At 41.9% G+C, this 27419-nt stretch overlaps 1 protein-coding gene across 1 annotated transcript in view; it reads left to right on the top strand.

Annotated features, from left to right (window-relative positions):
• Window positions 1–27419, top strand: part of LOC122800230 (dynein axonemal heavy chain 17-like) — a 1294569-nt gene that overhangs the window by 360859 nt on the left and 906291 nt on the right. The window contains exon 4 of the mRNA XM_044069723.1: window positions 616–798. Coding sequence (XP_043925658.1) covers window positions 616–798 — 183 coding nt within the window. The remainder of the gene's footprint in view (window positions 1–615; window positions 799–27419) is intronic.

Raw genomic sequence — 27419 nt, 5'->3', positions numbered from 1 at the left:
AGAAGACTTCCATTTTCTTGAGAAAGGCATCTGACTCTCACAGTGAAATGCTGCTTACTGCTGCTCCTGAAAACCAGTGCAACAGACTGTGATCAAAGTGTTCACTTGTAGAGGTGTAGTACATGTGCTCCATAGCTCAATTTACTGAAAGTAGTTAGTCATATCTGCAGAAAGTGCTCATAATATTCTACAAGAAGAACTTTTGTAGAGGGTAGCCTGGAGGAGTATCATTTTCATAACTGTTAAAAAAAAGTGCTTTGTCCCAGGCAAGATGTGGAGTGGAAAACGGTGGGTATGTTCTAACACATCCTGGAAGTAAAATGAATGTAGTCATGCTATGCTTGTTTTGCTCTTATATTACATTGTGCGGTAGTACAAAAATGAAAAGTTGAATGCATTTTTACAAATAATGGCTTTAACCACATCAGGAGCAGCAACACATGCGTGGTTTCCTTTTTAAATCATTTTTCCACCTTACATCTTCTGTAGACTGCTGTATTCATTTAAACTGAAAACTCTAAAGATTAGGTTGGTTCAGTAGTTTAGAAAAAAATAACATTAAAACATTAACCATCTGGCACATTTCTGAAAAATAAATAGTGACTTTTCTTTTAGGGATATCAAGAATACATTGATCAGATGCTACCTCCAGAAAGTCCATACCTGTATGGGCTGCATCCAAATGCTGAGATTGGATTCTTAACTGTAACATCAGAAAAATTGTTTCGTACAGTACTGGAAATGCAGCCCAAGGAGTCAGACTCAGGTGCAGGGAGTGGAGTTTCCAGAGAAGAGAAGGTAGGAAGTTCTGTTACAATTAAAATATCTAACTTATACTAAAGTTAATCAGTCAAATCATATGGAACTTTGCTGGCAGTAAATGTTGTTGATTAGACACACATGGTCCTGTTTTGTTGGCTTAATGCTAAAGGTTTCAGGGAGTGGTGTATACATTTTCTGGATTTGCCACTTGCTGATGTCAGAGACGTCAGAAATTAGTAGATGCCCTACATCACATAAATGATAGGAAACCCTTAAAGTGCATGCAGATGTCTTTGATGTGATCACGTTTTTTCTCACATATGTGTAGTATCATGGCAAGGATATCACATATTTAGCTAGTATAACAAAGCTTGGGTGCTTTCCTCTCTTGCTGTACATCTATCATATGACCAAGGAATAAGAAAAGCATGTTCGTACATAAGGAAAGTATGAGGGAAAAGTTTCTCAGTACTTTCTTGCTGGCCAGGTAAATTGAGAGATTGCATCTGTCATTTTAGTCTGTCAGCCATACAGCCTGTGCTGGTTCCATCATAAACAACAGGTAAGTTTGCACACTGGGGACCCTTCCTGTTTTTACTAAAGTTTTTTACTAAAATTCGAAGTTTTCATGTCAGTTAAGAGAAGTAAACATTACTGCAGAAAGCAGATACCTTATAAAGACTTGATTTCTTAGTGCCTTTTTGTTTAGGACCTAATCACAAAGTTAAGGCATTTTCTGTCAGTAAATATTTCATCCTTTAGATCATTATGGCCTATTTAGCTTCTCATAAGAGTGAGGTAGGATGGCCTCTGAATCTTCCCTATTGGACATCCCTCAACAGTCATGTAAGAAAGTTAAGAAGAATAAACCTTTGGAAACTTTTGTTGTCCTGTCGAACCCCAGCATTTCTGTTATGGCACATGATGAGCACACAGACTGCCTGGTTACTGTGTCTGCTCCTTCTATCATCACCCTGTCAGAATCCAACAAGGTGTAGCCTGTTGGCATACCCCATGTGACTGATCTGACAGCCAAGCGAGGCCAAGAAGTGGGAACTATGGCTGCTTATGTATCTGAGGGACCAGACAGTTTTCCACAGATCTTCATCCAAGAAGAAGTTCTAGGTACTCTTATTGAGGTACTTCAGTCGTCTGATCCTCCTCTCTTAGTTTCTACCAATGTTCCCGAAAAGACAAAGCAGAAAACTAAACCTACTTCACCTTTTACTGCCTTTTCACCTCTTGACCCACACAAAGTGTGGTATGATTTTTCCCGAGTGCTGTTTAAAGATCTTATGTCTTTAAAACGTTCTCATTTATTTTCCTCCCCAGCTCGTTCTTACCCTCATAAGAGAGTAAAAGACACATCTATTGAGGGAGAGGGCACAAATTATGAGGTGGAATCATTGGCTTGCTCCTGTGAAAATCATTTCCCAACAGGATTTGAGTCAGAATATGAGGTAACTCTTTCCCCTGACTCCACCTTATAGGAATTACCCACTGGGGACACTATCTTAAGAATGATGGAGCATTTTCAGTGGGAGGGAAGACAAGTTTCAGAAATGTAAAGGAGGTATTATGACTTGTTGAGTATGGGAGTTTCTAAGCCCTCAGAAGTCCTCAGCTATCCCTCCTGTGCTTGAGGAGTACACCTTCTTGACAGGTAGACTGAACCCTGAGTCACAACCACCAACAAACAGGGGGGCCTGATCTTATTCCCTTTGTCTAGAGGCAATGAGAGTGTGGCAGTCTTATGGCAATGCACATACCAGGGAAATCCACAGTGCTAGCAGACAAACTCAACAAATCCATTCTGTGTTGACCATTTTCATTCTTCCTGAACTACCCAGCCTCCATCCCCCTTATTATAAACTCCTAGAGTGACCTTATGGTTATTGCAGAACAAGAAGTTATGTACTCACATAACATTTGATGTATGTAGTCCATCTCGCCTCACATTCTTACCCGTGGGTTCGGAGCCGAATATTGGCTCTGCCTCAGCCAAACTTTTCTAGCTCAAAGTCTTCTATTGGCTGGGCTAAGAAGGTATCCCTTGCTGCACTGCTCTATATCCCCAGATATAGTTTGCTGCGAACACCACACTCATACCCCATCCATAACAACATCCAAGTAAGGAGGAATAAACTAAAGGTGAAGAGAGCTCTAAAACCAGACCTACCCTCTAGATCCTCCAGGAAGGGGGAAGGTGGGAGAGTAAGTAAGAATACGAGGCGAGATGGACTACATACATCGAACGTTATGGTGAGTACATAACTTCTTGATGTTATGTAGTCCAATCTCGCCTACATTCTTACCCGTGGGACAGCGTCTCTAGCACCTACATCCTGGGAGGCTCAGAGGAAGATACTCCTGAGTACTGTGGAACCAAAGGAAGACCTGCCCCTAGATACGACGTCCAGCTTGTAATGAGTAACAAAGGTGTGAGGAGATGCCCAGGTAGCTGCAGCACAAATATCATCCATAGTCAATCTGGCCTGATAGGCTGTAGATGTGGATACAGCCCGAGTAGAGTGAGCTTTGACTGGGAACGGTAGGTCTTTACCCCCTGAGGAATAAATGAAAGAGATGCAATTTGATATCCGTCTGGATAGGGTGATTTTGGAGACAGGGGACCCAATTCTGTTTTCCGAGAAGGAGACACACAACTGATCAGATTTTCAGAGATCTTTGGTTCTGTGCAGATAGAAACGTAACTGTCTGTGTACATCCAATTGATGAAATTTACATTCTGCCTTGTTTGAAAAATGGGGAAAAAACACTGGCAACTCAATAGATTGATTAAGATTAGATATGGACGCCACTTTCGGAAGAAAGGCAGGGTTTGGTCTAAGAGAAACCCTGTCCTTATGAAAGATCAAGTATGGAGGTTTGATAGAAAGAGCTTGAATTTCTGAAATGCGTCTGGCTGATGTGATGGCTATTAAAAAGGCAGTTTTCCAGGTCAAGAATTTTAAGTTACAGGTAGCTGCAGGCTCAAAGGGTGGTGAAGTAAGGGCTTGTAGAACACAGTTTAGATCCCAGGGCAGGATTGGTTCTGAGACAGGAGGAGGGAGTAACAGAGTGCCCTTCAGGAAAGCCTTACAGAGTCTGTGAGCCATCAGACTAGGCTCATTAGTAACATGAAAATTAGAAATTGCTGCCAATTGAACTTTAATGGTAGCGGACGCTGAGCCCTGCTGGAAAAGCATAGACAAAAACTCCAAGACGGAAGCAATTGGAGCTGTGTAAGGGTCAATTCCTTGGGTATGAGCCCAAATAAAAAACCTCTTCCATTTGCTGGAATAAATCTTCCTAGTAGAGGGCTTATGAGAGGAAGATAAAATATGAACTACCTCAGGTGAAAAATGATGAAGCCTAACTAATGACGGAAGTGGAGTAGCAAGGCTGTCAACCGGAGGTTCCGCAGAGAGGGGTGGAACTGTCCCGAGATGTGTGTCAGTAATTGGTTGTGGGTCCAGAGTCCAAGGTGTGTCCACAATGTAGGGATGGAGAAAGGGGAACCAGAATTGACGAGGCCAGTGTGGAGCAATTAGCATCATTGTGCTTCCCAAGGATTGCGCTTTCTGAATCACTTTTGATAGCAAGGGGAATGGAGGGAAAGCATAAAGCAGACCGGAGGGCCAATCGTGGACTAGAGCGTCCCTGGGCGACTCCCCCTGTGGTGGGATCAGCATGAAGTAGCTGCTGCATTTGGCATTGAGGGGGCTGGCAAAAAGGTCACAGCAAGGCTGACCCCATCTGCTGAAGACTCGTTCTGCAACTAAACGATTCAGGGACCACTCATAAGGCATCAGAATAGCTCTGCTTAGCCTGTCTGCTATCACGTTGGACTCCCCCGGAATGTGCATTACCACCAGAAACCATTGGGAAGATACTGCCCACTGCCACACTTGCATGGCCTCTCTGCACAGGGCGTATGATCTGGTTCCTCCCTGCTTGTTCAGATACCACACCACTGACATATTGTCCGAGTGTATTGCGATAGTCCCGTGAGGTAGAAAGCTCTGAAGTGCCAGCAATGCAAGTAGCACCGCTCTCATCTCTAAGACGCTGATACGCAGATGCATCTCGTGATCTTGCCACGTGCCTTGGACTGTCCTGCCGAGATAATGCCCCCACCCCCACCCCATCTGGGAGGCGTCTGTGGTCATTGTGGCAACCGGGGGGTGGTGGAACGAAGGGTTTTCCCCTGTCCAGATTGTTGGTGCAAAGCCACCAACTGAGATCCTGTTTGCATCTGTCCATGAGCAAAATAGGGTGGGAAAGTGGAAGTCTCTGGAGAGACCATTGAGCAAAGAGGAGCCATTGAAGAAGTCTCATGTGCAATCTCACTAGAGGGACCAACATAATTGTTGCTGCCATATTCCCCAGGAGTTGGAGAACCCATCTTGCCTTCACTTTCCTCAGGGGTAGCAGGGCGTGCACCTGTTGCTGTAAGACTCTGATTCTTTCCTGCGGTAGAAAGGCTCGCATTTGAATGGTGTCTAGCTCTGCACTTATATAAATGACACGCTGTGAGAGCAACAAGGCAGATTTTTCCCAGTTTCGTGTTATGCCCAGCTGTTGACCGAGAGTGATGGTAGCGTCCCTGGTTTGGATTAGTAGATGCCTGGTGGGGGCAGTGAGGAGCCAGTCGTCCAGATACGGAAACACTTGAAATCCTTGATGTCTCAAGTGAGCTGTCACCACCGCCATACACCTGGTGAACACCCTGGGGGCTGTGGTGAGACCAAAGGGCAGGGCTCGAAACTGAAAATGACTGGCTCCCAGCCGGAAGCGTAGGTGCCTCCTGGATACCCTGTCCATTTTGACATGGTAGTAAGCATCCATGAGGTCGATGGAGCACATCCATACTTCTTTTCCCAACAATGGGAGAATTGACTGTAGTGTGACCATACGGAACTTGGACTTTTGTACATAGTTGTTCAGTTGGCTGAGATCTAATATGGGTCTCAGGTCCCTTGTTCTTTTTGGCACCAAAAAGAATCTTGAATAAGTCCCTAATCCAATCTGGTCTGAGGGGACATGCTGGATGACTCCTTTTTCCTAGCAGCTTTGAAACCCCTGAAGCTGCGTGATCCCTTTGACTGGGTGAAGCATCCGGGATTTTTCTGACTGGAGGGGGATCTGACGAAAAGGGGATGAGATAATCTCCGGAAATTATTCATAATACCCATAGGTCCTGGGTGATGCTTTGCCAGGCTTCTGGGTATAACGATATTCAACCCCCGACTGGCTTCAGAAACGCACAGTCAGGTATCCCATCAGGAACGATGGTAGGGAGAGCCATGAAAGGAATCGCGGCCTCCCAAATTGCGGTGACCCCCTCTGCTTCTAAGGTGGAATCTCCCTGAATAACCTCCCCCTCCTCTGCCACTGGAGGGGGGGCTCACCCTGTGCACCAGGAAAAAACCTCTGTGATTTTTTTTAACCACATCTTCCCACCCCTCTGGACCTTGGGGTAAGGCCTAGAGGGAAGGGAAAAACAGACCCCTACAGCAGGCAGAGTCTTTCCCTCTTGCTCGCACCTGGTGAGGGTGTCTTTCACCTTGGTTCTGAACAAAGAAGAACCATCAAAGGGGGCGTCAGTGAAAGAAGACGTGAAGGCCTCCGCGAAATGACAAAGGCGCATCCAGGCTTGCCCCTTAAGGGCGACTTCTGAGCTGACTGCCCTACTCACTCCCTCGGCTGCATATGAAATAAGCCGCATGGAGGAGTTAGCAATGGAACTGAGGGTAGACACCTGGGCGTTAACCGTCTGGGCCACTGCCTCAGGAACGTTACCCATGAGAGTATCTCCTAACTCCTTGAGGAGATCTCTCTGGAGCCGAGTAAAATGAGACAGGTAGTTCAGCGACTGTAAGGTAAAGGTTGCTGATGAGAAGGTATACTTCCCGTACCGGTCCATGGTCCTAGACTCCTTGTTAGGAGGATGGACGGAGGAAGAAGTCTCGGCTAATTCCTTCTGAGTGGCCGCCGCCACCACCATGGCATCCACAGGGACTCCTTTGGACAAAAACTCCTTACCCGGGGGAGCAGACAGAAATTTATTGGGTCTCCTGGGTACGGGTTCCACAGAGTCAGGGTTCTCCCACACCCTCTGACAAATTAAATGCAGGAGCTCGTCGAAGGGTGGGGACACCCAGGAGGCAGAGGGCTGAGCACCAAAGTCCTTCAGGAAGACCGAATCCTCCTCGGAGGGGGCTTTGGATCGCCAGTCACCTCTTTGTTTCAATATCTCCAGGATGTCAGAGAAAGAAACATCGTCAGAGGATGACTTGGGGGACCCCTCCGATTCCTTGAGGTCAGTATCTGAGGTGAGAGACTCATCCTGGGAGTCTATGTGCTTCCTCTTGCACGTTTTCTTTCTCGTGGGCTCCTCGGCAAAAACTCTATGGGGCCCGCAGAAACTTGGGGACCACTCGTGGGTATATCCCTAGGCCTTGGGGCTCCACTGTCTACAGATAGGTGGTGATCAGAGGCTCTCACCAGAGTGGTAGCGGACAGAATGACTGACCCGCATAATGTGGCTGAAGATCTAGCCAGCGCTCTCCACATGGCCTCAAAGGCTGCCCCCCCCTGAGTCCGAGGACCGGCCAGCCTCTGAGATCACGACAGGAGCCGGGGTTCCATGAGCCGAGGCACCGAGAGGGAGACTAGGAACCGAAAGGTGTCCCGAGGTGTCCCCCTCGGGCCCGACTGAAGAATCCCGAGTCCCGAACCCCGTGGACGGCGACGACGGGGTTGGAGCTGATGTCAGCACCGATGAGCCCGGAGGGGCCATCGGAACCGACCTAGGAACATCACATGGAGCGGAGCATTCTGGCTCCAAAGACAGAGATGCGCTCGGAGGAGGAATCATTGAAGAAGGTATCGGGACGGGCTCCGGAGCCAACTGGGACGGAGCGGAGAACAATTTAGCCAAAACCGGTGATTGAAGGAGCATCTGCACCACACTATCGACATCCACATCTGAAAGTGTCCTGGAGGATTTGGAGGATAGTGAGGGAGATCGGGATCTCCTCTCAGGTGACACTGGTCTAGTACTGGGTGATCGGCTTCGAAGAGGTTCCAATATAATTGGAGCCGACGCCGGTTCCATCAACACTGACTCTTCCAGCGGCCCTGAGGACAGTGGAGCCGAGGAGGTCGAAGCTAGTTTCATTACTTTCTCCGGTGGCTCCGAGGAGACTGTAGGAGACGGAGATCTCTTTTTTGATTTTGTGGATTTAGATTTTGAACTGGAAGCAGAATCCATGGCCTCTTCGAATGAGGGTTTCAAGAGTCCCTTCAGAATTAACTTATTCTTTCTTTCTTGGAGCTCCCAAGGACTAAAAGCGTGGCAGAAACTGCAGGACTCCTGCAGGTGGATTGCTCCCAGACAATAAACGCATACTGAATGTCCATCGGTCATGGACATCTTGTAACCACACTTAGAGCACTTTTTAAAACCCGAAGGTTTGTGCTCCTTGGAATCTTTGGACATCTTGAAAAATAATCACAAATACCAATATAACGAGCAAGTCACTGCCTGACTGGAAAAACAACTACAGGCACACAAAAAACACCACACTAAGCTCGGGAACAACTTTTTCCACAAACAACAGCACACAGAATCCTCAGAAGGGACACACACTAAGACGGCTAGGGCTAAAAACCTCTAACTAAAATGGTTTTAGACCAATTCGCATACAAAACAATGAAGACAGACACTAAAACCTCTAATTCAAACAGTTTTATATAGCAAAAACAAACACAGGGACAAGTAAGGGGACAAACTAGGTCCTCTAACTGAAACGGGCCTAGCCCATTGGAACAGCTAGTGGGATACCACAAAAACAATCACACTACAAAATATACCCAAAAAACACCAAACAGAAATATCTATTAAAATAGCTTTTGTTTGTAACAAATTCTATCAAGAAGATGAAGAAAAAAGGTACTTAGCCACAGCCAAGAGCGAGACCACGTTCGAGCTACACAAGCGGCAAACGAGATCTGGGGATATAGAGCAGTGCAGCATGGGATACCTTCTTAGCCCAACCAATAGAAGGCTTCGAGCTAGAAAAGTTTGGCCGAGTCGGAGCCGATATTCAGCTCCGAACCCACGGGTAAGAATGTAGGCGAGATTGGACTACATAACATCATCTGTTCCAGATTTGAGCCCCACTTCTGCTACTACTAGTTTTATTTTGTCTTAACCTAGGGTTAGTTCCTGCTACAGCTTATAAGGCAGCAAACTTGATATGAGGTATAGCAGGTTTACTGGGGCATTATGGGTAAAGGGAGGAGCTTGAGAGTAGGATCGAGAGTCTAGTAAATATGCCAGAGTCAGATCTGAGGTTGGATTTGATACCCAGTAGTTGAGGAAGAATGAAAATGGACAACACGGATGCATAGTTGAGGAAGAATGAAAAATAGACAACACAGATGCATAATTATGATGAGTACATAACTTTAATTTTTAAATGTTTCTGAGGAAACTTTCAGTATTTCCTCTCAGAAGTGCAGTGTGTGCGTGTGCTGTTAGATACTAGAGACCTGTCTTCACTGTTCTTGCTCTGCTTTATTTCCATCTTTTGACAGGAAAATATTGTAGAATTTGAATTTGTTCAGCACTGATACATTACTTACTATATGTATGATTCTTCTGTGTGTGTGTGTGTGTGTGTGTGTGTGTGTGTGTGTGTGTGTTTAACACCAGAATGTGATTTTATCACATATATTAAGTTATTTGAATGTACTTAAGAGATTTTATTCTGTCTAACATGAAAATAGTACAGTCTGGGGCTTCACAAATGACACAGTTATCTGTAAACAGCGGCGCTACACAGATATGCAAATAAGGTCAGCAAAAGGCATTTGCGATAAAATGCAAAGTATTTTTTTAAAAACACGCATACTTATCACAAAAGATTAAGTTATATAAAGTTTGGCATTATGAAGCTGTGAATTACTTTACAAAATCGTGTTAGTTCTTATCTTTTTTTTTTTCAAATATTGTGGGTGAGCTCGGCTAAGCTCAGTCACTCTTGAAACATTTAAGGAAAACTGCAGACTGTGCAGCACTTAAAGTGGATTATTTAAAAAGAAAAGTATATATAATGTTTTATATATGGGTAACCTTTTCTGGATAGCGTATGTTTTCATTAAGGAACAAAAAGGGAGAGATAGGAAAGATTGAAAAAAGGAAGAAAATACAAAGAGGGGACCACACAAGGGAAACATCAAGAGGGTTTGTGCTGGAGGGGGTGGGAGAGGATGGGCACAATGTTTTTGTCAAGGAATTTCCTCTCATTGTTTTATTTATTTATTTTTTTTTATATGAAAGGGTAGTGTGGTGAGAAATAGGTAAAAGCAAAAGGGTGTAGGAGAAAGGAAGAAGGGCTGAGGAAGCATCATCTGTAGTCCCAGTCCAAGGATCCTCAAATAGGTCTATTGCCAGATGGTGTTGCAGTGGAGGACCTAAGTTTGAGGGGGTAGGGGCCTATGTTGGTCAGCACCAACTGGGAAACCTTGTCTTCTACACGATGAAGAGAGGCTTTTGCGTACTGAATTCTCATGTCCACTGCCTCCACCAGTGCATCCTCTACCAAGCTTCAAAGCCCCCTTTCTGTGAGGCTTGCTAGGCTGCCATATGTCATAGTGCCTGCAGAACTGGGCCTCCACTCTGACCTTGCAAAGACATCCATGGATGGGCAGGGGTGATCTGTCCCTAGCTTGGGAAGTATGCACCCGGTCTGCTCCTGAGGGATTGGAAGCTGTAAAAAAAGGAAAAATAAATGGGAGAGAAACAAAACAATAAAGGAGAAAGAAATGCATAATCAAAATAAGAAATACAGATAAAAAGGTGGGGAAAGATAAAACAGAAACAAAAACAATAAATCCGCACAATAATTTTTACATACACTATTGAAATACTACAGTAAAATTTTTATTAAACTAAAACTTGTGTAAGGGAAGTGCTTATGCATACAATGGGAGTAGTGATTTGGGATGTGCTTTTGTACATGGAAGAATGATATGAGTAGTGTTTATGCATGCTTGTGATGAATGCAAATTGCAAGGGAGTTTTACTTCTTGAAGGAGCATGTGTATCGCTAAAGTTATGTATATGCAATACATTCAATACAGTATTAAAATTGCTCTTTGTAATTATTCAGAGTAATCAGGTTAAAAGCAGTAACATTAGTTTGAACTGTAATGTCTTCAGTTGTATTTCTTTCATCTGCAGAGCTATAAAAATAATTGTCTTACTACCAATAAAGAAAACAGTTGAAAAATACAGCAGTTGTACACATACATATTCCTGTCTTATTTTTACAGTATAATGATTTTAAAACCCTTTTTATGATTCTTATAACTATTACAAACTAGTAAGACAAAAATTACCTTGAACTTCAATTATACTTAACCAGAAAATTCAGTGAGCCTTTTAGCTCTTCAATGATGCTGCTGGTGATAGTAGTTAACTTCTTCTTCAGCTATAATTAAATGAGAGAATGCAATTCTTGTTTGCCTGTATTTGCATTTCTTATATATGTTCATTATTCTTGACTAAGCAATAACTAATTTTTGTTTCCTTTTATAATTTCTCTTACACGGGTCTATATCATATAATCGCATGTTGAAAATGCCGGAACTTGAACTCCTTATTGTCCCCCACACCCCCCACCAAATATATATTCCAACTCCGAGATCGCAGTACAGTGAGGAAAGGGCAAATATTCCGTTCTTTACTGTACTGCAATCTCAATAAAAGAACTTCGAGTTCCAGCATTTTTGCCCTTTAGAGCTTTCGACATGTTCAACATTCAAGCATATGATATACACCCCTCTTACACATGCATAGTTGTATGAATTGGTACAATACTGTGCCAACATTCCCTATCATTCAAGAGGAAAATAATAAGTAAGAAACATGTGTGGAATGTTGTTTTCAAAATACATATAACATTGTATTCAGGTATAACTAATTCACAAAATAGAAATGTAGTAATTTGTGGAAGTTTAATTTCCTTTTCCATACAAATGTATCTGATTTCATAGGTCTTCTTCTTCCAGCTTTTCCCGGTTAGGGGTCGCCACAGCAGATCACCTGTCCGCTCATGATTGGCAGTGGAGTTTTACGGTGTTGAGTTGCCAGCCCAGCGCCCAACCTTCCACTGAAGGCACACACATGCACACACACACCTAGGGCCAATTTGGATTGCCCAATCCACCTACAGCATGTCTTTGAGATGTGAGAGGAAACCGGAGCACCCGGAGAAAACCCATGCAACCACAGGGAGGACATGCAGACTCCACACAGAAGGCACCCCAGGTGAGGATCAAACCGGAGAACCTCTTGCTGTGAGGCAACAATGCTAACCACTGCACCACCGTGGCCGCCCTATCTGATTTCATAGGTAATAAAGTAAAACAGCATTTCTCAATAAAGTTTGTTCTGGTCATTTATCTGGCACAGCAACCCCTTCCCCCTATCCTGCAGTCTAACTTGGGTGTGATGTGTGAGAATTCAGCCATGTTGTACCAGTAGCATAGCTAGGGCAGGGCAAGAGGGGCAATATTCTTGGGTGCAAAGTGTTGGGGGGGTATGATCAGCCAATCCCAATTGGTCTTTACTGTAATAACTGCTTTTAAAAGCAAGCATTGCATTTGTGGTAAAATCTGAGCTCTGTAGCACTCCATGTGTGGTCTAAACTATAACAACTGCTTGCTACATTGTACCAGTTTGCTGCAGTTTAAAAGTTACATTTTTTTAACTAAGCCTGTGGGCAGTAGAGCTCTTTTGCAACAGTTTAAAAAAATATATTTTTTTAAAACTAAAGCATGAACATTGAAGCGCTGCATGCAGATAGGTATAAACTGTAGCAAACTGTTTGCTACAGTTTAAAAGAAGAATTTTTTGTTGTTTTAATAAAATATGTTAAAGGAGAGTTGGGGGCAGGGCACAGAAATGGGACCTGAATGGCTGGGGCTGGAGGGGGGGGCTTCAAACCATTGCAGTATTGATGATGGGCAGTACTGTGGTGGTTCAAAGTCCCAGAAACATTGGTAGAATTAGTGCTGGCTATGTACAAAAACCCAATGACTCAAGTATGAACAGTGTTTAGTCTCACAGACTGGATCCCAGTGGGAGTGGTTGTCCACCAGGTTCAGCTCTGAGCCCACTGCTGTTCATATCGGTGATGGACTACATTAGCAAATAGGTCAGAGGGACAGATCAACAAAGTTGATGTTTGCAATGTGCCATTACAGGCAAACTCTAAGCAAGAATTTCAGCAAAGGGTAGGGGAATGAAGTGCAAAACTGAAGACACATAGGATGAAACTAAGTACAGATTAGACACTGGTAATAGCAGTAATTTAGAGAAATCAGAAGAAGTTGAGAACTGAGATAGAAGGGAAGATAGTGGAACAGGTTAACAGCTTCAAGTATCTGAGAAGGGTGGTTGAGGAGAAGGGAAGTCTGAATGAAGAGGTCAAAGCTAGACTATGGGGGTGCTGCAGCCAACTGGCATTGAATGCCAGGTGCAGTGTACGACAGCAGAATGCCAAAGACGTTGAAAATTAAGGTGTACAAAACAGTGTGATCAGTACTACTGTATGGTACAGAAACCTGGTCAGTAAAGGCAGAACAGATATGAAGCTAGAGGTGATGGAAATGAAGTGCTTGAGAAGGGTGGCAAGATGCACACTACTAGACAGACAAAGAAATGAGGACATAAGAGCAGAAGCTACAGTAGCTCCAATTGCAGAAAATATCAGAGAATAGATTATGGTGGTTTGGGCACATGTGCAGAAAAGCAAGAGACAATCTGGTGAAGAAGGTTTGGGATAGATAGGAAGAAGGTAGGCAGAAACAAAGGCATCCAGCAAAGAGGTGGATGAGAAGATCTGCAACAGCCAGGCATGAGTGTTGAAGAAGGCAGGCATATGGCATTGAACTGAGAGAGAGAGATGGCGACAGTTAACACGACACCCCGACACCATGTAGAAAATGGGAAAAGGGGGGTTGATGATGACAGAAAATGATCTTTACTCTGGTATAATTTACTAATTGCACACACATGAATATTAATGTAGTAGTTTACTACAGAGGTTTTGCTGTGCTAAGGGTATTAATAGGCATGTGTGATTAATATGATTTTTCAGGAGTGATAGTGTGGAATAAATACTGGCAGTATTATCAGTACATAATAATGGCAGAGAATAAGGCAGGGATGCTTTTTTGTGACAAAAGTGATTGCATTCATGACCAGAATGAACTGCAGGTAACACATTACAATTTACATGGCTATACTGAGATTTCAGTTAGGTAATTATATTGGCTTGTGTTATGTAACAGTTATTGTGGTTGGCAGGAAGATTTGGTCAAGTTTTATGTAAAATCTGATTACATCCCAACATTGCTATGACACTTTCTGTCTGTGGCCCCTTTTTTTGCATGTAGTACTGATGGAAAATAAGGTATCAAAGCACCGAAAGGATGTCTTCAGCAATAAGGAAAATCGTGTCCTCGTGTCAGCACTTAGGCACATGGGAAACTTCTTTTTGGTAAAGGATAGCCCAGACAAGCTAAGAGGAACAAGGAGTGGAGTTAAGTAATTGAAATCAATGCAGTTAGAGGCAGAAATCGAAGAATGGCACACTCCAAGAAAAGGGTAAATGATATAGTAACGTGCTTGGAGCAAGGCCAGATAAAATGTAATTTCCTGTACCACATGGTGGGCAGCTTCCAATTCTTATTCAATTAAATCCAGATGTGGAATACCTTCTGTCCATCTATGGGGATGACTGTGACACAAAAGATGGTGGAACAGAAATAATTAGAGTCTGTGAGAACATTGCTCCATGTTACCAATGCCTGCAGCAGCAACACTCTTGTGCTCATGAAGGTTAGTTTAAAATCAGTAACACACATTTATACAGAGAGAATTGAATGCTGATAATGAATGATGTAGTTAAACACATCAAAATTAATTAGGTGAACCTTGTACATCAGCAAAGAATGGAAATGAAGGCAGTATGTGTGGTAAGTGTCCCACTCACCCCCTTGTAAACATATACTATACTGTGTGTTGTTGCATTGTTATTATTAATGTTTTCAAATAATTTTTATAGGGTCAGCATCAGAAACAAAAAGTTCAGCTACATCAGTAAATTTGTATGATGTCAGCAGCAGATCGGGTGTTGCTGCTGCTAATAATGATAATAACATAGTTGTATTTATGAGGCAGCCTGATGGAAGTGGCTGGCAGTTCTCAATTTTAATGGCAGGTTCTCTCACACCCACAGCAAGTTATTAACTCTGTAGAAAGTTACAGTGCATCACAAAGTCAAGCACAAGTTGACATGTCACTCATAGATGTACAGGAGGAACACCCTTGCACCTCTACGCCAGTATCTCCAAACCCAGAGGATCACTTTGAGGATGATGGAAGGCATTCATAGGAAACGGTGTCCACAGTGACACTTTTGTAAAGGGGAACCAAGTGCAAAATTTCTTACAGCTACCCCAGAAAACATGTAAAGCATTGGCTGCCCAACAGGAAATGTGCTGTGGCATTGTTAGAGCTCAAAGCACTGCCATAGAGTGTCAGCTGGAAATGGTCAGAGAACTAAAGAGCATATGTGGTGATTTTCAGCACTAGTTAAAAATGGCAGAGAGTAGGGATAATGCCATGGTCACACTGATGCATAATATGGTGGTACATCAAGCATCAGTGGCTGCCTCCATTTGTACACTAGCTAGGACATACCAGGGGGGGTACTGTCAGGATAAGTGGGGGGTGAGATCATATCATACTACTGTTGCCTCTCATGACAGTAATGTCAGTACTCAAAGTGAACAAGCACAGTATAGTTCACACAGACCATGACAAATGTTCATTAACACCTACCAGTACCTCACATACGAGGTCATGATCATGCAGCAGTATAATATCAGTGACAGCAGGATCAACTGTATCAAGTAGGTCATGACAACGGACCAACTCACTTGGTGTATCAATAGGAGATATGCATGTCACATTTCATCTTGAACTACTGTGAATCAGCTTCAAAGACATAGTTGTCTGTTTAATTGGAATGGGGAGTTGGGGAGTTTGCAAATGTGTACATTTCATCCCTGTTAAAAATAGTATGTACACCATCAATGAAGATTATACAAAAAGCAATGCTAGATGGATTACCATTCCTACAGATGGCAGGTACCTACAATATCAAAATATTAGTGAATAATTTTCAGGTGCAATATATCATAAGCAAATGACACATTAAAATGAGTATCCTGCCACTTCATCCACCTTACTGCACAAATGATGATAGTTCCTTAAGTCAGAATTTACTGCGTATGACAGCATACAACGAATGTGGTATGCAGTACAACATAATAACCTAACTCAGGAATTATTTCACTGCTGTCAGTTTTCCTTACGTTTGAGTCATTAAGTAATCAGGAAAGCAGAATTTATTCAAGACAGCAGACAAAAATGTGAATTATTTTCTACAAAAAGCCTTTCGACAACACCGAACAGGAATTAGTGAAACACTCAGGCTTGACAATAACATGAGAATTATTTTAATAGATAATAAAAAAAATATTTTAAGATTAGAGAGTATGTCAGATGAACAGTGACAGTAGACCATGCACCTCACAGCATAGCCCACAGATATCACGGATCTATATCATATGAGCAAATTGCACAAATTGTGAACGCTCATAATATCAAACGTACTGGACCTCGAAGTCCTTTTTCTGAGATCGCCTGCAACGAAGAATGGGATATTTGCCCTTTCCTCACTGTAGTGCGATCTCAGAGTTGGAATATATATTTAGCGGGGGGGGGTGCAGCCCCCCACAATAGGAAGTTCGAGGTCTGGTACGTTCGATATTATGAGCGTTCGCAATTTATGTGAGTTCGCTCGTATGATATAGGCCCGATATCACTACATGCATCAGTTATACTCTATGTTTTTACATGAAAGGAAAAACAAACCTGAAAGTCATGGTCCATAGGTCTGGACTAGACACCGCCTCTTTATCTGTACAGCTGCTTGCCATGCAAGAGCCTGCCACATGTGACCCCTTACTACTGCTGATGGCTAGTCATCATTAGTTGTAGTAGGACTGGAACTGGGAGCTGCAGTGACAGCATGGTTCACTTCGCCACCAAACTGACGCATGATTATGTTATGCAGAATACAACATGCAGTAAAAATCCTACATGCAGTAGCTGGATCATACTAAAGGGAACCCCCAGAGTCATCAGGAGGTCAACGATGCTCTCAATGACAACATGGGTCTGGGACAGGGATGTGTTATATGTCTCCTCCACATCTCCTCATGGATTTCTCACTTGAGTCATAAACCATGGCTCCAGTGAATATTCAGCATCATCTGAAAAAAATAAACAAAGAGAGAAAAAAGGTGGACAAAAAAACAGAAAAAAAAATTAGTATTCAGTAATACATTTCGACATGACTAAGCACTTAAATACAATATAACAAAAAAATATATTTTTCTACTTACCAGCAAGATGACCACTGGGCATCCTACCATGCAGGTAGAGGCAGAAGACTGAGATAGTGTGCCAGATATGGGAATCATGTGCACTACCAAGATGCTGGGCAGAGAAGTTGGTGATGCACCACCATGCATTACACACTATTTGGCATTTGATGGAATGGTAGCCCTTCCTATTGTGGCAGTGCTCCCCCTATGGACGAGGAGGTGTCCTAATTGCAACATAGGTGCAGTCTATTGCACCGTACCTCAGGGAAACATTCCAACCCATAAAAGGCACTTATAGTCCCGGCTTGGTCATGAGGTGCTACCAGGAAATAGATGTACTGATTCACACGTGCCAAGGACACATCCAGGAACTGCTGCAGTATCCTCGAGGCAGAAGCCTGTGAGATCCACAATGTGTCCCATGTCTGTCTCTGGAAGGTCCCTGTAGCAAGTATAATGAGGGCTATGCATACCATTGTGTCCACAGGGATAGGAAATCCACACGTTCCTCCAGTACACCTATGGGGGTCAACCGTACCCACCCAGACACTTATAAAGTCAGTGTTTACTCTAAACCTATCAATGATTTCCTGATTATCCAAGTTACAATGAGTAATCCTTTGATTATATTTTCACCTTCTTGGTTGGTGAGTGCCACTGGGAGCAAGTGGTTCTGACCCAACAAAAACAAGCAGCTCAGACCTAGAAATAGCAAAGCTTGCAGCAAGTGATAGCATTTTCGCTGATTGCAACTCTAAGAAATTTAGCAAGGCTTGTGCATCTGCGACCAGTGCGGAAAAGTGTGAAAATCTGACTATGACTCACAAATGGTGTAAAACATACTTCATTAGCATATGAAGATTTACATCACTCCTCATTTCCATCTCATTATTTCAACACTTGCACAAGCACATTCAGGGTCATCTCGCATTTGGGTAGTCTCTATGAATCGCAGCTCAGCTGCGCTCATTCACACACATCATAGATAACCTCAGTGTATTTGTATAACTGACTACAAATACTGGTCATAGTTTAAATTACTATCAGAAATTATTTTATGGCAGTTTAACATGGTTAAAGTGTGTGGAGCTAATTTTTAACACTTTGTTTGGTACACTGGTTGTTTTGGTGTTTGGACTTTCTCTACTGGAAATTCTTTTCTGTCAGTTGAAGAGGAATTATGAACACTTTTCAAACTTTTTTTTTTTTTTGTGATAATAGAACAGTGTGGCAGAGTTTGTTTGCTTGGTAACATACTTCTTATTAGAAACTTAGTGCTTATTGTGGTACATTGTCCAGCACTGTCGGTTTATTATTCTGGCTGCTATTTTCTCCCCTGACTTGATTGATTTTAACTTTGGTACCCTACCATCAAATCCAGTGGCACCTAAAAAATAAAAAAAAACAAAATAAAAATATGCCTCAGCTTATATAGTTAGTGATTCTATGAGAGTCACTGTTTGGCCCGTAGACCACTTACCTTTTGCCCCATCTTCCTCTAGTGTAGTTTTGCCGGCCACTCTGGAACATGGGTTAGACAAACCTTATGGGGCTGTTCTAGACCCTGGTGCAGGTATGGGAAAACCAAAACCTTAATATACTTACTTATTAATAATAATATATAATGATAAATATACCCCATACTAGGGGACGCCATCTTTCTTCTCTTACCCCGTAACTGCCTGATGTGCATCCTTGCTCCGGCGTTTGCACCTACTCCTTGTGTTCCTGCATGTCCCTGCACTAGCCCACCTGAATGTGCCCTGCTGGATGTCTAAGAAAATAGTTCAGATTACAGAATTAACCTACCAGTTCCCTGAAAGACTTTTCCTTGAAAGGAAGACGGTGAAATCTTGTGTTCCTGCACGTCCCTGCACTAGCCCACCTGAATGTGCCCTGCTGGACATCTAAGAAAATAGTCCAGATTACATAATTAACCTACCAGCTCCCTGAAAGACTTTTCCTTGAATGAAAGGAAGACAGTGAAAGTATGTGTTGTGACTGCTACTACCAATTGTAGCAATAACATTTAATATAAAGCTACTGCTAGGTTAGGCAAGCTTCCCAGCCAGGTTAGCCAGCAGCCAACCCCCCACTTCTAGCATTTAATTAACCCTTACTTCCCTGTTTATACCCTCCTTGTTGCAAACCAGGATATCCCCCCTCTCCCTTAGCCTGATATCCCCCTTTAGGGGACTTTTTTTGCTGCAATAAAGTGACTGACCACTGGGTGGCGATATACTATAAGATTTCTGTCTTGTAATTCCTTTACCTATTCTTTACCAAATCTCCCCAACTCAGTTCCCAGTCTTCTGATATATTGTTTCACCCTCTCATTATTGTCCCAGCATACCTTAACTACATATTACTCCTCTAATATCCCAAGTCTATCCTTGCTAGCCTCTTAATTTTCTTCTACATCTCTTACTTTCAGACTTACCTGCAGACTTTCACAATTCATTGATTGTCATCCTCGACAGTCTTCTCTCTGGTTCTTGTCCCTACCCGCTCCGTTCGCCCTGCGGGCTCACTCCGCTCCCCTACCCTGCCCCCAATTCCCACTTGTCCCCACTGCTCCTACATTTATTCCTCTAAAACCACACCCCCATCACATCTGCTCCAATCTAGCACATCACCTCATTAGCAGTCCCAACTCTCCTTGTCACAACACCACACCTGTTATTACCTTACCTCCCATCCCTCCTTGTTACATCACCTCACCTGTTGATATATCTCCTTACCTGTTCACACTACCTTACCTCCCATTGTTCTTCCACTTTTCAATCCAGTATAATGGCTATATCACCCATCCCACGCCAAATACAACTATTACTCATGGTCTCACTCTTTCCTCCTCTAACTATTGCCTATCTGCTAACCTCCTATGAACAACCATTATACCCCACCCTTCTCTCCCCCTCCAAACTCTCTTCGACACCACTACTAGATATCTCTCAAAACTTCATAAACATCACATCCAAACCCTGCTACCTACAAGCCAAATATCTAGACTAGCACACATTAAGTATACCAATCTAAATATTAGAAAATTACTTGACTATTATTGTAAGCTTCACTACCCTATAAATAGAATATACCTCCACTCCTTACTAGACGGGGACATTCATCCTAACCCCTGCTCAAACAATACCCTTGCCACTGAAAAGTGCAGCCCTAACAACACTAGTACCCAAGCCCCTACCAAACCTTCCAACTCACTCTGTATAGCACATCTCAATATATGTAGCATTAACAATAAAACTGCCCACCTCCACACCCTCCTAGATGTCCACCTATTTGACATCCTATTTTTATCTGAAACATGGCTAAAACCTACAGTGAAAGACAATGAAGTCACCCCACCTGGTTACAATATCCTTATACTAGACCCCACAGCCAAAAAGGGAGGAGGGGTAGCAATCCTTTATAAAGCAGAGCTACAAGTTAGCACTGCAAACCTTAGACCACCTTCAGACAATAATGCTGAAATACTCATTTCTAAATTTCTGGTCAACTCATGTAAATCCATATATATTATCTGTATCTACCTTCCTCCAGGAAATAACATTAACACCCTTGAAAATATCCTTAACTGGCTTTCTATTAATCTCCCACAAGAAACTATAGCCCTAGGAGACTTTAATATCGACTGGAAGTCCTGTAGTAATGTACACCCTACCACCCATATTAACCTATATGGCTTCTCACAAACTATTCACTCCCCTACCAGACTTAATAAACCCAATAACAAAGAAAGTACCTTAAACTGGATTCTTACTCATACTCCTCATCAAACATACAAAGTAGGAACCCTCCCAGATGACCTAAGTGACCACTCACTAACTTATATTATCAGACATAAAACCAACCGAACTTACCCAAACACTTTCAGGACAATATGCACCAAAAAGCAATTTAACCCTGAACTTTTCCAGACAGAACTCAAGCAATGTAATTGGTCACCACTAAAATTCCTCCCACTAAATGAAGCAGTGGAATGCTTTAATTCCACATTCTTAGCCATCCTTGACCACCACGCCCCAACTCGCTCTGTTAGAAGTAAAGCTAAACCTGCCCCTTGGCTCTCAAACACTACTAGGCAAAAAATCCTTCTTAGAAACAAATCCTGGGCAAAATAGCATACTACTAAGAATCCTACAGATCACCAAACCTTTAGCCAACTTAGAAATAATACAAAAAAGCCATCCTCTTAGACAAAAAAACTTTTACTTCCAAGTACAGCAAACTTCCCAAAAGAAACCACAAAAGTTTTGGACCAGCATTAACAAACTACTATACCCAGGTCAATCTATCACACCTAACCCACAAGGCTGTAACCCTGAGAATTCCACACATACTGCTAATGCCTTCAATTCTTTCTTCACAGACGCCATCCAAACTCTTGGAGCCAACTATCTCCGGATACCTCAAATCTGCCTACATCTACTACAAGCCCACCTCCATCATTTCAGTTACAACCCCCTCAGCTGACCAACTTCCAGCAGAATACCTGCAAAAAGGAGCTAAAGCCATAGCCTATCCCATTTCCATTCTGGTTAACAGAACCATAAGTGAAGGAACTATCCCATCTATCTGGAACATTTCTCATATCATCCCACTACATAAAGGTGGGAACTCTAATGACTTTTCTAACTATCGTAATATACTGAAATCCCTTTCACTTGAACCTCTAGCCATAAATTGATTCAAATCTTACTTAGACAATAGACAACAGGCTGTGCAATGGAATAATAATCTAGCTAATCACCTTCCCATTTCCCTTGGTGTTCCTCAGGGCTCCATATTAGGCCCACTCCTATTTTCCATTTTTATTAATGACCTTCACTCAGCAATTCCACATGCCACCTGTATTCAATACGCAGACGACTCTACAATAATTTGTTCAGCCACTTCTCCAACTGAACTACAATCCCTTACAAAAAAAGCATTCAATACAGTAGAACAATGTTTTTTAAACCGCTGCCTCCTCCTAAACCCCCAAAAAACTAAACTTTTACTTTTCACTCCAAACCGGAAATCCACCCCAGTAAATTTCACACTCCTATCTAATAATGGCACTCTCATATCTCCCGACCCAACCACTAAACTCTTAGGAATAACAATAGATAACAACCTTAACTTCAATACTCATATAAACAGCACAATAAAAACAGTCAACAAAAAATTGGGGTCCCTGTATAGAATTAAACCCTTTCTTACACCAGTAGCCAGGACTGCTATAGCTAGAACTCACTTAATCGCCACTCTACTCTATGCTTCACCTATATACACTAATCTTTCTAAAAACAACCTCAACAAACTGGCAATCTCCTATAATAATATTGCTAGATTTGCCACTGGCTCTCCTTTTAGAACTCATCACTGTCTTAACTTAAAGCAACTAGGATGGCTAGAGTTTCTAAATCAGCTTCAATTGCACCAGCTTGCTACAGCCCATAAGACCCTGTATCAACCCACCAACACTCCAACACTCACTAGCCTCATTACCTCTTACAACAATCTTAAGAATTTATACTCCTCAAACAAACTGCTGATCAGTACTTGCAGATCCAACAACTTGGCAGGAGACTCTCTGTTCTCTAATACTGTTGTAAAGCACTGGAATCTTCTACCCACTGAACTTGTATCTCTGTCTTCATTAACACTTTTTTTAAACAGAATCTAAAACTATTTCTCAATACACATTGGTTATGCCCCTGTACTAACCCTGACTAACTTTCTTCCTTTACACTAATGAATACTCTTCACTTTTATAGATTTATCCTTAAAGAATCAAAAGACCATGTTATTGCAATTTAAGTATATGTATATATGTATATAGTAACATCTCTTGTACATTACCTTTTACTGTTTGTGTTATGCTCACGATGAGTATTGTATTTTTTATTAACAGCTGTTTTATGATTGGACTGTTGCAACTTTCTATATTGTATTTTGTATGCGTCTTGGAGCTTTTCTCCCCGGGCCTCTACTGAAAATGGACATGTATCCAGTTAGACTAGCCTGGTCAACAAATGTAAAAATAAATAAATAACAAATGTTAGGTGGAGCAGTAGTCCAGAATAAGAGACTGCTTGCCAGATATAATACTCTGTCCCCCAGATATGTTATCTAGTATGATGATGAATCTGATTAGGACAATGGTGACTGGCAAGTTGGCACTGAGGCCAGACACTGTGATTCTTCAGAAGGTGAACCTCAGCTTAAATCCAAACAAATGTTCACTTTTCTTCAGATGATAACTAGATTTAGTCATGTATTTGCTTGTGAGCAGTCAGGAACTACCCCAGAGCTAGGCAGGGTATATGACAACCAAACAGCTTGTTGACTGGCATAAGCAGCAGAGATATATATTCTGCCTCTACAGAAGACAACTCCACTGAGATCTGTTTATTGCTGGACCAGGATATAGAACTATTTCCTAATTTCAACAAGTAACCACTTGTAGATTTGCATGTGTTGAGGTTACCCGCCCAGTCAGAGTCCGCATATCCTGTGAGGTTCAAGTCACCAATTGCTGACAACTTTAAACTCAAGCTTTTTGTGTCTCTTTGAGATAACTTTTAACATAACTTTTTTATTGAATTCCTGTCTCTTTGACATGATCTACTTACACGCCTGCAGAGAAGCGACATGTCTGCTGCAATGTCTGGATGTGTAATGGCTGCAATGTACAGAAGTGCCCCCACTGCTTGTCTGTACTGCTCATTAGATGGTAGGAGATCTTCCTCTGCTTCCAACTTTGGATAAGCTATGTCCATGGGTGTGCTCACTCCTTTAGCCTCAGCCATGTTGAACTGTTGAAGTGAATCAATATTTACATACTGGTTTAACAGAAAACTGCTGTCCTCCTCACACCGTATATTAATTCCTAGATAGTATGTCACCTCATCAAGATCTTTAGTCTCAAAGTGCTGATTGAGTACTGCTATTAACTTTGCAATTTTGTCATTCCTTTTGTAAGCAATAATCAAGTCATTCACATAGACTAACAGATACATCCATTCAGCATCTATATGTTTAAAGTATAGGCATAGATTAGCTTTGCTTCGCATGAATCCATCTAGCAAAACTTGTTTACTTTTGAGTTCCATGCTCAAGCTGCTTGTTTAACAACATACAGGTATTTTTGCAGTTTGCAAACAAGATGCTCTTCTCCACTTTTCACTTATCCTTCTGGCTATGACATGTGTATTTCCTCTTCTATATCTCCATTAAGAAAAGCTTTCTTGACATTGTGATGTTTCACAATCATTTTCTCTAATGCTGCTACTGTCATCAGTGTTCTGAAAGTACTTTGGCAACTGGAGCAAAAATAGCATCATGGTCTTCATCAAATTTTTGTGAGTATCCTTTTGCAACTACCCTGCCTTGTACCTACAGACTTTCCCTTCAGTGTCACATTTTGCTTTAAAAACCCATTTACATCTGATTACATTTACCTTGTGTTGGCTCTGAAAGTGTCCATGTTTGGAGTTTATTGAGTGATGTCATCTCTTCATCAGCAGCTCTAATCCAATTTGCTTCTTGTGTGGTAATAGTTTTTGCATCTCTACAAATGAGCCCAGCTCAGCCTGAACTGCTGTGAGAGTCGTATAAGACAAACGTTTAGGTGGAATATCTTTATTGCTTCTTACTGATTTCCTGACTGAAGTCATTTGTGGTTCAGCATCTTCTTATCAGTTTTTTGAATTGCCTTCAATAATTTCTATTTCTCCGTAGCTTTGTTTTTATTTTTCTTGTAACGCAGATGTGGATATTTCCTCATACTGAACAGTTTGTCAGTTCCTGAAAATTTGAACACAGAACTTTCATCAACAATCATACTTCTGCTGACTGTTACCTTGTTTGTGTCTGGATGTAGAATTCTGCATCCTTTTTGAGACTCACTGTAATCCACAAGTACACCTTTCTTTGCACATGGATCCCACTTTTGTACGTTTTTCCATTGGACTGTGCACATAGATTTTACTTCCAAAATTTTGGATGTGTCTCCAATCTGTTTTTTTTTTTTCTGTTCCACGGTTCATATGGAATTTTCTCTGTTGTTTTTCTTGGCAAGCGATTTGGAGATAGCATGCAGTCATGATAGCCTCTCCCCCAAGTATGTGGTTGACATATCAACATCAAAAATCATGCTTCTTCCACTCTCACAGAGAATCCAATTCATTCTCTCTGCAACCCCGTTTTGTTCTGGGTTATACGGTATGGTGGTCTGGAACATGACTCCATGTTTTCTGAGAATGGCTTGTGTTGTGCCACTTGTATATTCAGACCTGTTGTCTGTACAAAACACTAAGCATTCTGCCAGATTTATTACTTACTTGAGCTAGATACTGTTCTAACTTCACTGGTACTTCCTCCTTGTTGTGCAACAGGTACAATGTGGTGTACCTGGAGTAATCATCAATGAAACTAAGAAAATACCTCTTCTTTACTGGAGTCATGTTATTCATTGCATCACAAAGATCTGAATGAATTAAGTCCAGAGATGTTTGAGCTCTGCTGTTGCTCTGCTTTAGAAAAGGTTTTCTTGTCATTTTTTTTCCTTAATGTAGCTGGTATGTTTAATTATTTGATCAAACTGGCTAATTTTTACACCACTTGCATAGTTACCCTAAACTATTTTCTTTATTGTGTCAGGACTTCTGTGCCCAAGATTTCTGTGCCAAGTATGAATGCAGTCTGAATGTTTTTTCTGCTTTGGCTGTATTAACCATTTCACTGCAGTTCAGCTGATACAGTTCATCTGCGATTTTGGTCTTTGTAAGTGAGCAATTCCTTTTTGTGATGACACAACTGTCACCTTGGAAAGTCACTACATTGCCTTGGTTTATAAGCTTATTCACTGACAACAGGTTACTTTCAAGATCAAGCACATACAGAACACATTCTGAGAGACAGGACAGTAAATAAAACTGTCTCCGATTTTTTCTGACTTTATTGTCTGCCCGTTTGCTGTGGTGATTTTTTTTTTTGTTTTACTTTGATCGAGTTGAGTGAAGCAATTTCTGTCATTGGTCATGTGACAGATGAGGTGCCACATTTGGACTCAAATGCATAGTCAGTGTCTGAAGTGACATCTGTTTCTTCCTTGATATTCTTAGCTTTTTATGATTTAGCTTGTCTAGCTTTCCAGATTCTGCAATCTGCCTTTGTGTCCTGTTTTTTTACACGCAAAGCATTTACATGTTTGTAGCTGCATATTGCTGTTTTTTTCTGTTTTTCATCTTTAAAGCGGCCTCTGTACTGGACATACTTTCACTGTTTATGCTTTCTGTTTTGCACTTGTATTCATCCACAAGCTTGCCTTTAACATACTCTGATGTAAGTTCATCATCTGGACGTGCATCAAGTGCTGTAACAAGTGCCTCATAACTTTCAGGTAGACCACTAAATAAAAGTGCTGCAATGTGAAAGGCTATTATGTCCTCCCCAATACCTTTCAGCCTTTCAACCATTTCTAAGGTATGCCTTATATAATCCTGCATATCCTGGTCTTTCATCAGCTTGGTCTGATATATTTTTCTAATTAAGTAGAGGTTATTGGTGAGATTAACTCTTTCACGTACCTTTTGCAGTTCCTCCCACATTTCTTTAGTGGTTTCACAATTGCAAATATGTATAATACGATCATCATCTATGCAAAGGGAGATCATACTCTGAGCTTTTTTGATCCTTTTCTATCCACATGGGTTTGCTGGTCTGATTTAATTTACACATGTCCACGTACCATCTCTTATTAGAACCATCCTCATCTTGAATTTCCAAGACTGGTGGTTCTGGTTTGTCAGATTCGCTACTGAAAGCTTTGCTGAAGAAGTGTCGGTAGCCATCTTTACCATTTTTCTCTTTACTTTATCTGTCACTGTATCTTGCAGTTATTTGCTGTAGATGGTTTTATCTGGGTGCCAGTGTATCTGGGCCCATAACTTGCTAGAAAAACTTCTTCTGGGCACAGCAAGTAGATGCTTACAGCCTGACTGCAGTCTAAACCAAGGTATGTTTATTTAATTTTTTTTAATGTCATGAAACCACACTGCGCAAGGAACAGGAAATTATATCAAGCATATTACCATAAGTGTTCTCAAGAAACA

This window comes from Protopterus annectens, chromosome 4.part0, assembly GCF_019279795.1.
Source record: "Protopterus annectens isolate FY-2018-M chromosome 4.part0, PAN1.0, whole genome shotgun sequence".
NCBI classification, from domain to species: domain Eukaryota; kingdom Metazoa; phylum Chordata; order Ceratodontiformes; family Protopteridae; genus Protopterus; species Protopterus annectens.
The sequence above is the reverse complement of the archived record's forward strand: the minus strand, read 5'-3'. Positions and strand labels throughout refer to the sequence as shown.